The following is a 15,813-nucleotide window of genomic DNA, read 5'->3' as shown; positions in this document are numbered from 1 at the left end:
CTTCTCTTTAAACTTGTCTTAGGCTGAAAGCTTCGAATTTAGAGGCAAGCTTTTTGAGAATTTGGAGGTATAGTGCTAGTCTTTCGCCTTTTACCACATAGGATCCATTAAAATGATTAATTAATAATAAAGATTCAACGAATACCTAAAAATCCTTGATTTGAAGATCTTTGGCCAGCTGTAATCCCATGATCAATGCTTTGTATTTAGCTTCGTTGTTGGTTGCATCGAATTCACAGCTGACTGTCTGGGGTATGATGTCCCCCTGTGGTGATTTTACTATGATCCCTAGGCCTGTTCCTCTAAAGTTTGAGGATCCGTCAGTAAAGAGTGTCCATCTTCCCATACTTTCTTCTTTTTGGAGTTCCTTGCTTTCTAACTCTGCTTCTTAGCTTCATGGACCACTTTTCCATCCTACCTAACATCTCTGGTTTTTGCATAACATTCTTGATGGGGAAATTAGCTCTCACATGTATAGTATGTGTTTCAAAATAGTGTCTTAATTTTGTGGAAGCAGTTACTAATGCAAATATTAGTTTTTAAAGATGGGAATGCCTGGTCTCATCATCTAAGGGACTTTTACTTATGTAGTATATGGGATGTTGATCCCCATTGATATCCTTAATTTGCTAAAACTGCACTTACAACATTAGAGGATACTAAAACGTATAGGAGGAATGGTTCCCCATCTAGTGGTTTCACTAGCAAGGGTGCAGAACTAAGATAATTTTGGAGTTCCTAAAAAGCATCTCCATGCTCTTTAGTCCACTCAAACCTTTTGTTCTTCTTCAAGATATCATAGAAATGCTTGCACCTTTTTGAGGATCTTAAGATGAACCTATTAAGTGTTGCTACTCTTCCTTTTCGTCTCTGAATATCCTTCGTCGAGGATGGGGATATTAAATCGATGATGGCTTTTATTTGCTCCGGACTTGCTTCTATTCCTATTTTAGTCACCATGTATCTAAGGAACTTGTCTGACCTCATTCCAAAATGGCACTTGGAAGGGTTCAGCTTCATGTTATATTTGTCTAGTATGTTGCAGACGTCTTTAAGATGCTTGAGGTGATCCTCAGATTTCTTTGATTTTACTACCATGTCATCAATGTAGACTTCCATGGTGTCCCCCAATTTATCCTTGAACATCCGGTTGACTAACCTTTGGTATGTTGCACCTAACTTTTTAAGACCAAAGGGCATAACAGTACAACGGTATATACATATTGGGGTAATGTATGTGGTATCCTCTTGGTCATATGGTTCCATTTGGATTTTTTGGAATCCCGCTGATGCATCCATAAACGTTAGCAGTTCATGGCCAACCATAACATCTATCATGGAGTCTATGTGTGGTAGGGGGAAAGGATCCTTTGGGTAAGCTTTATTACGATCCATATAGTTCGTACATATTCTCTATTTTCCGTTCTTCTTCTTCACCTTGATCATCCCTATTTTGAGGAGCTTTTCTACTTCTTCTTGGATGATTTGGTTTCTTTCGGGTGCAGACTTTCTTCTCTTTTTGTGTATTGGTCTGAAAGAAGGATCAATGTTAAGTTTATGAGTTATGATACTCTTGTCTATACCTATCATATCCTCATGCTTCCAGGCGAATGTTTTGCTTCTATGCTTCATGAACTTTATTAGTTCCTATTCGATTCGTTCTGGCAGTGAGGATCCTATCAGAATTTTGGCTTAAGGATCTTCGAGGTTCAGGGGCACTTCCTTTACATCCTATTCTCGTGTATCTAACACACCTCGTGCCCCCTGCTTTAATGTAGCACCCGGTTCCTGGTACGTAAATCTTAATTGAGTATTTCCCTTCTTTTAGCCTTGGACTCGGCGAGTCATAGGTCCGACTCGCCGAGTGGATGCGGGACCCGGGACAAGTTTAAGTTGGCGACTCGGCGAGTCCATATCCTGGACTCGGCGAGTCACAACTGTTGGATGAAACGCTAAGTTTCAGGGGTTTGCACCCTATTTAAATGACTTAACTGCCCCAAGCCAGCCCCCATTCACCCTCAGAGCCCTGTAACACTCTCTAGTCTTGCTTTCTTGTGAGTTTGAAGTGTTTTGTGGTGTATTGAAGTTTCTTTGAAGGAAAAGAAGAGGGAATCAAGAAGAGGAGAAGGAGGCCAAGCATCTCTGTGTCATTCCAACGTTTCCCCTAAGGTATAGCTCGCTTCCCCTCTGTTTTTAAGCTTATAGCTCCATAAAAGTCCTTTTTGAGCCGTTTCCAAGATTGTGTATGCTTGAGGGTTTGAAATAAGTCGATTGGCCTCTAGACCTAGGCAAGATTGAGCTCCAGGAGCTCAGATCTGTTAGCTTTATGGCCCCATGTTGCTTGTTCACCCTAGATCTACCATTTTGAGGCATTTTGAGCCCTAAAATCCATTTTGGTGAATATCCACACGTAAAGCTGGAAACTTTACGTGTGATTCGTGTCCTAGAAGTCCAGATCTGTAAATGGCATGGACTGGAATCGAGAAAATCTATGTATTTAGTGGGTGCATGGCAACGACTCGGCGAGTCGTTCATGTGACTCGGCGAGTCTGTTCGCGAGTCTCCGAGTTTGTCCCCTTTTCGTAGTGTCGAGTGAGCAGTGAGTCACGGGGTGTCACTCAGTGAGTCGGAAGCTGAACTCATCTATGGAGGTACTCGGCGAGTCAATGCCCTGACTCGGCGAGTTCAAGGCAATCTCCTTAGATCAAGAACAGACTCGACGAGTTGTTCATACAACTCGGCGAGTTGCAGCATAAGTGTTCTTCGGAAGAAGATGGACTTGACAAGTTGTTCATACAACTCGGCGAGTCTTAGCATAAGTGTTCATCGGATGAAGATGAACTCGACGAGTTGTTCATACAACTCGGCGAGTAGGATGAAGGACTTGAATATGAGTTTAGAAGGAGAACTCGTCGAGTCGTCGCCTAACTCGACGAGTAGGAACGGGATCCAGGACCATCGTTTGGGTGGTGACTCGGCGAGTTGGAAAGCCAACTCGGCGAGTCGGGTCAACTGAAAGTTGACTCTGACTTTGACTTAGGGCATGGTCAGGGGTAAAATGGTCATTTTACCCAAAGGTCAGTGAGCCGTGTTTGATTGAGTATGTTGTGGGAATTGCAGCCGGAGGATTTCCGGAGCAGCAGCAGCAGCAATAGACAGTCAGTTCCCGATCAGTTCAGCAGCTACTTCGAGGTGAGTTACCTTCCAGTAGCGGTGGGTCTACGGCCACAATGTCGGCCCATCAGTTGGAGTTGTATGTTAGATGATTGTCTTTGTGATATCATCTAGGTTTGCTACTACCTGATATGTTGTATGCTGGCATGATATGTATATGTGATAGTTGTAGAGTTCGGTTGTTAGGACCGAAGGGTAGGTCGGACACCCCATATATGTCCGACAGTACGTGATGATATTATTGCATGCTAGCTTGTTATGTTATATGAAATAAAGGTAGTAAGAGGGGACTAGTCCCCGAGGATCGGTTGTTAGGACCGATGGGTAGTCAGCACCCCAGAATGGCTTGACATGGGTAGTCATCACCCCAGAATGGCTTGACACGGGTAGTCAGCACCCTAGAATGGCTTGACACGGGTAGGACGGCACCCCAGAATGGCCGTACCGGGTAGTCAGGCACCCCAGAATAGCCTGGCAGTATGTATGTTACGTGTTGTATGGTATGTGGTACGATGGGGGAACTCACTAAGCTTTGTGCTTACGGTTTTCAGTTTTGGTTTCAGGTACCTCCTCAGCTAGGGGAAAGGAGCCGGCGCGGTAGCAGCATGTCACACACACACTCTCTGGTTTCCGCATTTACGAGCTTCACTGGGATTTGTACTCTGATATTTTGATTGGGTGTATGAATTGGCTTTTAGACATGGTTCACTTTGTGTTATGGTTTGATCAAACAATGTTTTTAGTTATTAATATTTTCTAAAGTAATGTTTTAAAATGAAATTTTTGGTCGTGAAAATTGGGTCGTTACATTTAATTTCTATCCTTGTTGTGGTATTGTTGAATATTTCATCGAAGTCTTGTAGCATTCATTAGATTCATCTTGATCACCTATGATCTTTATTGTCCCCCATGAAGTGGGCATTTTGACACATTTATGGTATGTCGAGGGGACAACCTTCATATCGTGGATCCATTATCTACCTAGTATAACATTATAGGAGGACAATGTATCGATTACACAAAAGTGTTGCATAGAGTTTACCTCCTCTATGTAACCAGGTAGCTTTATTTCACCGATGGTATGTTTTGTTTCGCCACTGAATCTGATCAACACTGAGGATCTTTTGATTATTTCTCCTTCGGGGATGTTAATCCTTTTCATGGCGTCCAGGAGTATGATGTTGACTGAGGATCACCCATCAACAAGGATCCTTCTAACAAAATGCTTGGAAATGTAAAGAGTGATTACCAGACCATCGTGATGAGGATCCTAGACATCTATTTTATTTGTTTCGTTGAAGGTGATTTCCTTTTTGTTTGTGATTTATGTGTTTTTCTGTGGCCTTTCTTCTTTCTCCGTCTTCGATAATTTAGCATGTCTTTTTGCTGCAAAATATAAGGTGCCATAATTGTCAGATCCTCCAAAAACTACATTGATTACCTTAGCATCTGCAGGAGTGGATCCTGGTTTTTCTAGGATATTATGAGGACCCTGATTCGTTTCTTTGGATCTTTCCTTTCTTCTTTTGAGGATCTCCTTGAGGTATTTTAAGGATGATCTTGTGAAGGCGGAACCAAAACCCTTGTACATGAAAGCTTACTTCAAGTGTGTGGGAATGTGGAGGATCTCAATTCTTTCTATGTATTTGCCACATGTTCTTCAGGATCCGTGGTCCCGTCATAAGGCTTTATTCTAGGAGTCTGGAATCGCATTGGGACCTCAATGTCACCGATCGCAGGACTGAATCTCGAGATCACGTGGCTTGTTAGGGAGACTTCCGGTATAGGTTGGAATACTCCATGTACGCCTGAGATCATCTGTCGTAGCTATTGAAGTTCTTTGGCCATGATCAGGCTCATTCCTGCATCAAAATCCACAGAGTCGGTGGTAAAGGTATTATTATTGACGAAGTTACCAAAATCATTGTTATTGGGAGCAACAAACATTTCACTGGGATCATGGATCGTATGGGTTTGCTCTCTTCGAGCTATGTACTGTTTTGGTAAAAAATTACACAAGTACTAGTCAACCAAATTGAATGAGAGGTTGTGATGTTCAGATTGTGTAATAGCAAATGGTAAAAGAAAGTGAAACCATGGTTTACAAGGAAAGCCCTTGATCCTTGCTAGGATCTCTGGTATACAACCTTGGGAGGTGATAATGATCACCTTCCTTAATGATTTTATTGATATAAAATGAAGATTTAAGTGAGTTCTTAGTAAGAATGAGTAAAGAATTTCGTAGAGTGAGCTTAGACTAACAAACAGTGTGTCGTGTGCAGATTACAAGTGTCAATTTATAGTCTAAATTAGCCAACAAGATGTTCGATATTTCTGGGATCCTCTATGACCAACTTCATGAACGTTATTTGACCAAGTATTATGGGTCTTTAGCATACTTGAAATGATTCTTCGTTGAGAATTGGTCTTCCCTTGACTACTTCTGCACACGTGTTAGTTATAGGCAAATATGACCGTTATAAATATTAATAAAAATAATAACAGTAATTAGCTAAGATCCTGAGGTAGCTGAGGATCTTGGATATTAGAGGATCCTTAATATTGTATGGATCTTGGCCCTAACAATTGCCCCCACGTTATTCCTGAAAATATAGGGATTAGTTTCGTAAATATTAAAGGAATGACTTTAATTAAATTTAAAAGAGGAATTTGAAATTAGTCTTCAATGGGTAGGTCTTATCTTTATCGAGGTAATCGAGAAATGGTTAAATCATCTCTGTTATCTTTTTCAAGCTATAAATGAGGGCTTTCGGTAACTCCTCTTTTTATTCTTCCAAGTCGCCATCATCTCGTTGTGAAGGTAATCCTTTTTCCTTTTATTTTTTCTTTCGTTGTTTTGATTCTCCTTGTAATGGCTATGAAAACTAGTCGTTCTCGAGCTAGCATTGTTATTTCTTTCGAGAACGATTTTAGTGATCAAGGAATCTTAACCTATGACGAGGTTTGTTCTTTCGATAATGAAGACATGGAATCGTTGAAAGCCATAGGGGCTTTCCCTTCTGATGTGGTTTTTCGTCCTTTCGAGGCTACCGTTCAACCTGATTTCGTGTCTCTAACATGGGTTTGTTTTCCTGAATACTCATTCACTATAGGTTTAACCTATCCTTTTATTGGTATTATTTGTGCTTTCTTTTTGTGTTCCTAAATCTCCTATATCCAATCTATGCATGTGGTTTGGAGGATCCTCTTCTGGATTGATCGTCTGAATCAGTCCAAAAATATGGACATTGGATTACCTGAATTGGCCTTCATCTATGATCTTTCTACTTTCGGTTCTTCTTGTTTCCTGTTAAGAGTTAAGACAAACAAACCCCACCTCATTCTGAAATCTAAACAAAATGATGGCGCTTGGAAAGAAAAATATTTCTTTGTGAGACACGACTCGATTCCTAAGAGGGGTTCCCTGCCAAGATCATGGATTAAAAAGAGTAGGAAACAAGTTTAGATATAAAGAATCCTGAAATTTACTTCCCTTATTTTGTTTATTTTAATGCAGCGTTTAGGTTTAAGGAGCTTATTCCTGTCGCCGGTGACTCTGAGGACAAGATTTCCAAACTCCTCACACTTCCTGCAGTTGAGAGGTCGTTCAAGCTTGAATATTCCAGTCTTCAAGAGGGTTCCTCTACTACTGCTTCTATGGCCACTGGTAACATTATTTTTCTTGGATATGTCTTTTTAGGGGATCCTGACTTGATAGGGATCTCTGGCAAGTTCTAAGACTACCTGGTCCAAGGCCCGCTTTGGTTTGGCAAATCTTGAAGATGATATGACAAGTGGTTCAATCAAAGCTAAATGGAAAAAAGGTGCCATTTTTGCTCTTCCCAAGAGATCTCATATAGATCTTACGGTTAAGGCTTCATGATCCCGAAAACGAAATACTTCTGAGGCTGTAGATTTCAGCTTACAGAACCTCAGCATCGAGGATGCTTTTGGGAAGTTGTCTTCATTTTCCCAAGTTGTAAGAATTCTGCATAGGCATTACTCATATTAATCTATCATACCTGTCATTTTTCATGCTGATGTTTATGTTTCTTCCAGGTCTTCGCTCACATTTCCTATCTTACCAACGACCTTAGGGTCCATGTCGATAAAGTCTAGTTTGTTCTAAAAGAGTAGGAGAAGACATGGAGGGTCACCAATGAGGATCTTATCCAAACAGTGGAGTTGTTGAGCAAACAGAAAGTCAAAATGGAAGAAGAGCATCTTACGGATCTCGAGGAGGTGATTGATGATGCCAAGACAAGTGTTGCGATAGCTATTCTACAGGCTAAGATCAAGCTATCTAAGGATTTGGAAAATGCGAGTTCTTGGGACGTGGAGGGATGGTGTGAGGCGTTGGCCAAGTTGATTGATAAGGTTGTTGTCGCCAATCAGGGTCCTATGTTGATGTTAACTAAAGGAGGGGAGAAGAAGGACATGGCAGATGATGACCAGACTAAGGTCTAGGCATGCAAAAAAATTGGTTTAAGTAGTTTTGTGTTTTTGTTAGTGATGTAAGATGATTAACCTTTTGGCTAGTTTGATATGTAACCCTTTCTTCTTTTGAATGATATGGTAGAATTTTCCTTTTACATCTCTCACATGGTTTTTCCGCATGGTTGATTGTCTACGAGTTTCTCTTTAAGCTTCATGATTCTTTGAATTTTATAACTTACTGAGGATAAATTCCAACTTAGGAGAGAACTTTGGTTCACTTTTGAGAATGAGGTTCCTTACCAACGAAGGTCGATGAGGATCCTTACTGTCAGAGATCCTTAAAAATAAGTATATTAAATCTCATATGGGAAATTTCCCCTAAGGATAACCTGTTTAGATTATAAACTTTGACAAAATAGATAACATGTTAATGTTATATTCTAAGGAGGATCCTAACCTGTGATACAATTCATGGGAGAGATCCTTATTTAAAATAACAGGAAAATGTTACAATTTGATTGTATTCTGTGGGGAAAATTCCCAACGTGTGATAACATGAAGATCTCATGTAATTTATGGTGTAAGGTCCCAATCTTTGATAACATGAAAATATTATAAACCTTATGTAATCACTGGGGTGGGATCCCGATTTCTAGATAACACGCAAATGTTATAAACCTTAAGTAATCACTGGGGTAGGTTCCCGATTTCTGGATAAAATGAAAATGTTATAAACCTTAAGGATATCAAATTGTGTTCAAAGATAAGAGTGTTGCCAAGCCACTGAATCATGAAATGATCCCCTTACCCGTATCCCAGAGTTAGATATCATGCGTCCAGGCGAGGTGTGTAAACCTTAGTTCATGTGAAAGAGGTAATTTGCTCTTTAAACCTTAGAGGGGATTAAGTACCCTTAAGCATGGGAGAGATGTTCAGTCTCTAGCTTGTGTACATGATAGTTTAGAGGTTACATTGTTAAATATAATGGACTTTACCAAGTATTGAGATCTTCATGTGTCAAGATCCTTGTGTTTCAGCGTGTTCAAACTTGAGGATCCTGATGTTCCAGGATCTTTGATTATGAGGATCATCATGCTTCAGGATCTTCAATCTTGAGGATCCTTAACCATACGTTGTTCTGCATAGCAAACATTAGCTAGGGGTGGGCGTTAGTCTAGCTAACGGCCCTCCGATGCTTAAGTTAGTAACGTATTCGAGGAGAAAATCAGTAATAATTTTTTTTAAGGTAAAGAACATGTGTACCTTGGTTTTGTCCCAGATCATTCGACCCTACTTACATGTAGTATGCTTTGAGGTGTATAGCATTCCAGGATCTTGGCAGAACGTCTCCTTCGAGTGTTTCTAGCCAATATGCTCCTTTTCCTGCTTCAGCATGTATAAGATATGGTCCTTCCCATTTAGTAGCCAGTTTTCCTACACTGGGATCCTTGGTGTTTTGGAATGTATTCCTTAATACCAAGACTCCTATTTGAAACCTAAGCTCATCAATAGTGTTAAGATCTTGTGCTAGGATCCTGTTGTTATTCTCTTGCTCTTGTAGCAAGTATCTTCCCGCCGGGATCACTACTTCAGTAGGGATTACTGCTTCTGTCCCAAACATCAAAGAATAGGGGGTCTGACCTATGTCACTTTGGAAGTGGTCCTATTTTCCCATAAAACGAAAGGAACCTCTTCTGCCCATCTTCCTTTCCTTTTGTCCAGCCTTTTCTTTAAATTGTTTACTTAGATTTTGTTGTCAGATTCCGCTTGACCATTAGCTTGGGGATGGATAGAAGTGGACGTTATCATTTTGATTCCCCAGCTTGTGTAAAAGTCTTTTGTCCTTTTGCTTATAAATTGGGATCCGTTGTCGCATATGATTTCAGCCGGGATCCCGAACCTGGTCAAGATATTACGTTTAATAAATGATACTACCTTTTTGTCTCTTACCTAAATGAAAGCTTCAGCTTCGATCCATTTGGAGAAGTAATCGGTCATCACCAGCATTAAGACTTTTCCTCCTGCGGCCACTAGTAATTTCCCTACTATATCCATTTCCCATTTCATGAATGTCCATGGGGAGATAATAGGATGTAGAGGTTCTGCCAGCTGATGCCGGATGTGGCTGTGTCTTTGGCAAGCATCACACTTTTGAGCATGTAGAAAGGAGTCTTTCTTCTTGGTTGGCCAGTAGTATGCTGTTCTTAGTATTTTGGAGCATAAGGTTTTCCCCAGGTATGATTGCTACAATCTCCTTCGTGTATATGCTTTAATACTTCTACAGCTTCAGGAACTTCCAAGCATCTAAGGTATGGACCTGCCATAGATTTTTTGTAAAGTTTAACTTGGATTAACACGAATCTCGAGACTCTCGTCCTGAATGCTCTTTCACTTTTTCTTCTTTCGGGATTGTGCCATTTTGGAGATACTCCACAATGGGTTGGGTCTATGATCGTGAACTTCTTTGAGGATCCTGTCCGTTGGGATCTCTTTGAGAAAGGATCCGAAAGTCAGGATCTTCAATAATTCTTACGCTTGTCGGATGTTTAAGATCTTATGATTTGTCGGAGAGGGTTTCTATGTTTGGGGTTATTATACGGGTTATAGGAATCTTCGTCTCTGGTAGGATCCTAAGGGAGGATCCTAAATTGGCTAATGCATATGCTTATACGATTTCTTCTATGGGAACTTGGGTTAGGCTAGAAGTCAGAAGCTAATTTTTTGTGGATCTCTAGATATAATGCTATTTTTAGCCTTTCACTGCATAAGATCCATTGTAGTGATTGGTTAGTAGCATAGAATCAACAAATACTTGAAGATCCCTTATTTGAAGATCCTTAGCCATTTGTAGTCCCATGATGAGTGCTTCGTATTCTGCTTCGTTGTTGGTAGTTTTGAATTCACAACTAACTGCTTGGGGTATGATGTCCCCATGTGGCGACTTTAGTATGATACCTAGGCCTGTTCCTTTCTGATTTGAAGCTCCATCTGTGAACAACGTCCATTTTTCCAAATGTTCATCTTCTAGGAGTTGCTTGGCTTCCATGTCCACTTCTTTTAGTAGATAATCACTAAAGTCAACCACAAAGTCTGCTAATGCTTGTGATTTTATAGCGGATCTTGGTTCGTATCTTATGTCAAATGTGCTTAACTTTACCGATCATTTTGCCATTCATCCTGACATTTTTGGTTTTCTCATGACATTCTTGATATGATCTTTAGTTTTTACATGTATAGTGTGTGTTTCGAAATAGTGTCTTAGTTTGGTAGAAGCAGTTACTAAGGAAATAATTAATTTTTCGAGATGAGAGTACCTGGTTTTAGGATCCTGGAGACATTTACTTACATAGTAGATAGGATGTTGATCCTCGTTAAGATCCTTGACCAAAACGACACTTACTGCGTTTGAGGATACTGAGAGGTAGAGAATAAGTGGTTCTCCATCTTTAGGCTTCACTAGTGGTGGAGTAGAGCTTAGATATTTTTTGAGTTCCTGGAAGGTTTTCTCGTGTTCCTCCTCCCACTCAAATTTCTTATTCTTTTTCAAGATATCGTAAAAGGGCTTGCACCTTTCTGAGGATCTTGAAATGAACCTGTTGAGTGCAACTACTCTTCCGATTAGCCTTTGGATGTCCTTTGTTGAATATAGGGATCTTAATTCCTTGATTACTTTGATCTGTCCCAAGCTTGCTTTTATCTCTCTTTTGGTTACCATGTATCCAAGGAACTTGCCTGACATCATTCCAAAGCGACATGTAAGTGGGTTCAGATTCATATTGTATTCGTCCAGGATTTCAAATTCTTCCTTAAGGTCTCTGAGGTGATCTTTGGCTTTCATTGACTTCACTACCATATTGTCAATATAAACTTCCATGGTGTTCCCCAACTTGTCTTTGAGCATCCAATTCACCAACCTTTGATATGTCGCACCTTCATTTTTAAGACCAAAGGGCTTTGCGGTGTAACAATATATGCCTGTTGGTGTTATGAATGCAGTCTCTTCTTGGTCTGATGGTTCCATCTGGATTTGTTGGAATCCTGTTGAAGCATCCATGAAGGCTAGGAGTTTATAGCCATCCGTTGCATCTATCATAGAGTCAATATGCAGTAGAGGGAAAGGATCCTTAGGGCAAGCCTTGTTAAGATCCGTGTAATCTACGCACACTCACCATTTGCCATTTTTCTTTTGTACGAAAACCACATTAGCTATCTATCTTGGGAACTTTACTTCCTTGATCATCCATGTTTTGAGGAGCCTCTCTACTTCTTCTTGGATGATCTAATTCCTTTCAGGTGCAAACTTTCTTCTCTTTTGGTGTATTGTTCTGAAAGAAGGATCAATATTAAGTTTATGAGTAATAATACTCTTGTCTATACATGTCATATCTTCGTGTTTTCATGTGAATGTCTTGCTTCTGGTTCTTAAGAAATTCAATAGATCCAGCTCAATCTGCTTAGAAATTGAGGATCATATGAGGACTTCAGCTTCAGGATCCTCGATGCCTAGGGGCACTTCCCTTGCGTTTTATTCCTTTGTCTCCATAAGCTGCGTGCCCCTTGTCTTAATTACTATGCTTGTTGGGGTTTAGTCGTAAATTTCATAGAGGTTTTGTAGCATTCTTTCGACACATGTTGATCTCCCATGATCTTCACTGTTCCCCATGGAGTGGGCAACTTCACACACTGATGGTATGTTGATGGAATTGCTTTCATATCGTGGATCCATGGTCTACCTAGTGTCACACTATAAGAAGATAATGTGTCAATAACACATAAATTTTGTATAGATTTTACCCCTTTTATGTATATTGGTAGCTTTATTTCTCCAATTGTGTGTTTCGTTTCCCCGCTAAATCCTATGAGGACTAAGGATCTCCTGAGTATCTCTGATTCTGGGATGTTTATTCTTTTCAGCGTGTTAAGGAGTACAATATTGACCGAGGATCCTCCGTCAACAAGGATCCTTCTGACGAAATGGTTGGCCATGTACTGTGTTATCACGAGTCCGTCATGGCGAGGATCCTGAATTTCTTCCATGTCCGTCTCGTCAAATGTGATTTCTTTTTCACTGCTAATCATGGTATTCTTTTGTGGTGTATTCTCCTTGAAGGCTAGGAGTTTATAGCCATCCGTTGCATCTATCATAGAGTTAATATGCAGTAGAGGGAAAGGATCCTTAGGGCAAGCCTTGTTAAGATCCATGTAATCTACGCACACTCACCATTTGCCATTTTTCTTTTGTACGAAAACCACATTAGCTATCTATCTTGGGAACTTTACTTCCTTGATCATCCATGTTTTAAGGAGCCTCTCTACTTCTTCTTGGATGATCTAATTCCTTTCAGGTGCAAACTTTCTTCTCTTTTGGTGTATTGTTCTGAAAGAAGGATCAATATTAAGTTTATGAGTAATAATACTCTTGTCTATACATGTCATATCTTCGTGTTTTCATGTGAATGTCTTGCTTCTGGTTCTTAAGAAATTCAATAGATCCAGCTCAATCTGCTTAGAAATTGAGGATCATATGAGGACTTCAGCTTCAGGATCCTCGATGCCTAGGGGCACTTCCCTTGCGTTTTATTCCTTTGTCTCCATAAGCTGCGTGCCCCTTGTCTTAATTACTATGCTTGTTGGGGTTTAGTCGTAAATTTCATAGAGGTTTTGTAGCATTCTTTCGACACATGTTGATCTCCCATGATCTTCACTGTTCCCCATGGAGTGGGCAACTTCACACACTGATGGTATGTTGATGGAATTGCTTTCATATCGTGGATCCATGGTCTACCTAGTGTCACACTATAAGAAGATAATGTGTCAATAACACATAAATTTTGTATAGATTTTACCCCTTTTATGTATATTGGTAGCTTTATTTCTCCAATTGTGTGTTTCGTTTCCCCGCTAAATCCTATGAGGACTAAGGATCTCCTGAGTATCTCTGATTCTGGGATGTTTATTCTTTTCAGCGTGTTAAGGAGTACAATATTGACCGAGGATCCTCCGTCAACAAGGATCCTTCTGACGAAATGGTTGGCCATGTACTGTGTTATCACGAGTCCGTCATGGCGAGGATCCTGAATTTCTTCCATGTCCGTCTCGTCAAATGTGATTTCTTTTTCACTGCTAATCATGGTATTCTTTTGTGGTGTATTCTCCTTGAAGGCTAGGAGTTTATAGCCATCCGTTGCATCTATCATAGAGTTAATATGCAGTAGAGGGAAAGGATCCTTAGGGCAAGCCTTGTTAAGATCCATGTAATCTACGCACACTCACCATTTGCCATTTTTCTTTTGTACGAAAACCACATTAGCTATCTATCTTGGGAACTTTACTTCCTTGATCATCCATGTTTTGAGGAGCCTCTCTACTTCTTCTTGGATGATCTAATTCCTTTCAGGTGCAAACTTTCTTCTCTTTTGGTGTATTGTTCTGAAAGAAGGATCAATATTAAGTTTATGAGTAATAATACTCTTGTCTATACATGTCATATCTTCGTGTTTTCATGTGAATGTCTTGCTTCTGGTTCTTAAGAAATTCAATAGATCCAGCTCAATCTGCTTAGAAATTGAGGATCATATGAGGACTTCAGCTTCAGGATCCTCGATGCCTAGGGGCACTTCCCTTGCGTTTTATTCCTTTGTCTCCATAAGCTGCGTGCCCCTTGTCTTAATTACTATGCTTGTTGGGGTTTAGTCGTAAATTTCATAGAGGTTTTGTAGCATTCTTTCGACACATGTTGATCTCCCATGATCTTCACTGTTCCCCATGGAGTGGGCAACTTCACACACTGATGGTATGTTGATGGAACTGCTTTCATATCGTGGATCCATGGTCTACCTAGTGTCACACTATAAGAAGATAATGTGTCAATAAAACATAAATTTTGTATAGATTTTACCCCTTTTATGTATATTGGTAGCTTTATTTCTCCAATTGTGTGTTTCGTTTCCCCGCTAAATCCTATGAGGACTAAGGATCTCCTGAGTATCTCTGATTCTGGGATGTTCATTCTTTTCAGCGTGTTAAGGAGTACAATATTGACCGAGGATCCTCCGTCAACAAGGATCCTTCTGACGAAATGGTTGGCCATGTACTGTGTTATCACGAGTCCGTCATGGCGAGGATCCTGAATTTCTTCCATGTCCGTCTCGTCAAATGTGATTTCTTTTTCACTGCTAATCATGGTATTCTTCCGTGGTGTATTCTCCTTTTCTGTTTTAAAGACCTTGGCGTGTCTTTTACCCTGAGAGTAAGAGGTAACAAAGATGTTAGATCCACCAGAGATAACAATAATTATCTTAGCGTCATAGGTTGGAGATCCTGGTTTCTCTGGGATCCTATGATCATCTTGGCTGTTCTGCTTGGATTTTTCTCTTTTTCTCCCGAGGATCTCTTTGAGATGTCCTTTACTAAGGAGGTAGCTGATTTCTTTTCTAAGGGCTATGCATTCCTCCGTCATGTGGCCAAAGTCTTCATGGTAAGCACACCATTTGGACTTGTCTTTCCAAGTGGTGGACTTGTTTCTCTTTGGCCATCTTGCTTTGTCTCTAAGATCTTGCATAGCATGAATTACACTTGAAACATCCACATAAAAACAATAGTCAGTGATTTTAGGAAGCTCTTTTTCTTCTTCTCCTCCATCTTCAATGGAATTAACCTTGTGATGATCCGGTTTGGAATAGGGCTTCGATTTGTAGGATCTTTGAGTCAAGGATTCGACCTTCCTGTTGGGGTTCTCATAATGATCTGAAGGGTTGCTTTTCTTCTAGATCTCTCTATCCTCTTTGAGCCTTATGAACCTCAATGCCCGACACCTAACTTCATCCAATCTTTTGCATGGGGTCATCATAAGGTCTTCGTAGAAGAGTGAATCCTTTCTTAATCCCATTTTAAAAGCTTCCACAGCATAGACCATGTCAATGTTGGGGATGCTTAGAGCTTACCTGCCAAACCTGTTAACAAAGTCCCTAAGTTTTTCCTTAGGATCCTGAACCACCCGGTAGAAATCACTAGTGATCTTCTCAAAGGTTCTGCTGCAAGAAAATTAGTTATTAGAGATATTTACTAAGTGTGCAAATAAAGTTATAGAGTATGGGGGAACGTTTAGTAGCCATTTGAGGGCTAATCCTGTAAGAGTCAAACCAAAGCCTTTGTATAGGCAAGCTTCCTTCAAGTGCCCTAGGATGAGAATGATCTCCATCC

At 40.3% G+C, this 15,813-nt stretch overlaps 1 protein-coding gene across 1 annotated transcript; it reads right to left on the bottom strand.

The window, feature by feature from the left end:
* Window positions 1-14,284: 14,284 nt before the first annotated feature.
* LOC111916202 (uncharacterized) lies at window positions 14,285-15,526 on the bottom strand. Its single transcript, XM_023911827.3, has 3 exons — window positions 15,411-15,526; window positions 14,706-15,335; window positions 14,285-14,459 (listed from the first exon to the last, which is right to left on the bottom strand). The coding sequence occupies exons 1-3, from the start codon at window positions 15,524-15,526 to the stop codon at window positions 14,285-14,287; spliced, it is 921 nt and encodes a 306-aa protein (XP_023767595.3).
* Between the last annotated feature and the right edge of the window lie 287 nt (window positions 15,527-15,813).

Source organism: Lactuca sativa, chromosome 2, assembly GCF_002870075.4.
Source record: "Lactuca sativa cultivar Salinas chromosome 2, Lsat_Salinas_v11, whole genome shotgun sequence".
NCBI lineage: Eukaryota > Viridiplantae > Streptophyta > Magnoliopsida > Asterales > Asteraceae > Lactuca > Lactuca sativa.
This window is presented reverse-complemented; position numbering and strand designations above follow the sequence as displayed.

Coding starts and splice junctions, on each gene's coding strand:
- LOC111916202 (XM_023911827.3), bottom strand. CDS start 15,526: ATGGTCTATGCTGTGGAAGCTTTTAAAATGGGATTAAGAAAGGATTCA. Junction 15,336..15,410: donor GTTAGGTGTCGGGCATTGAG/GTTCATAAGGCT, acceptor GAACCCCAACAG/GAAGGTCGAATCCTTGACTC. Junction 14,460..14,705: donor GACGGACTCGTGATAACACA/GTACATGGCCAA, acceptor ATCTTCTTATAG/TGTGACACTAGGTAGACCAT.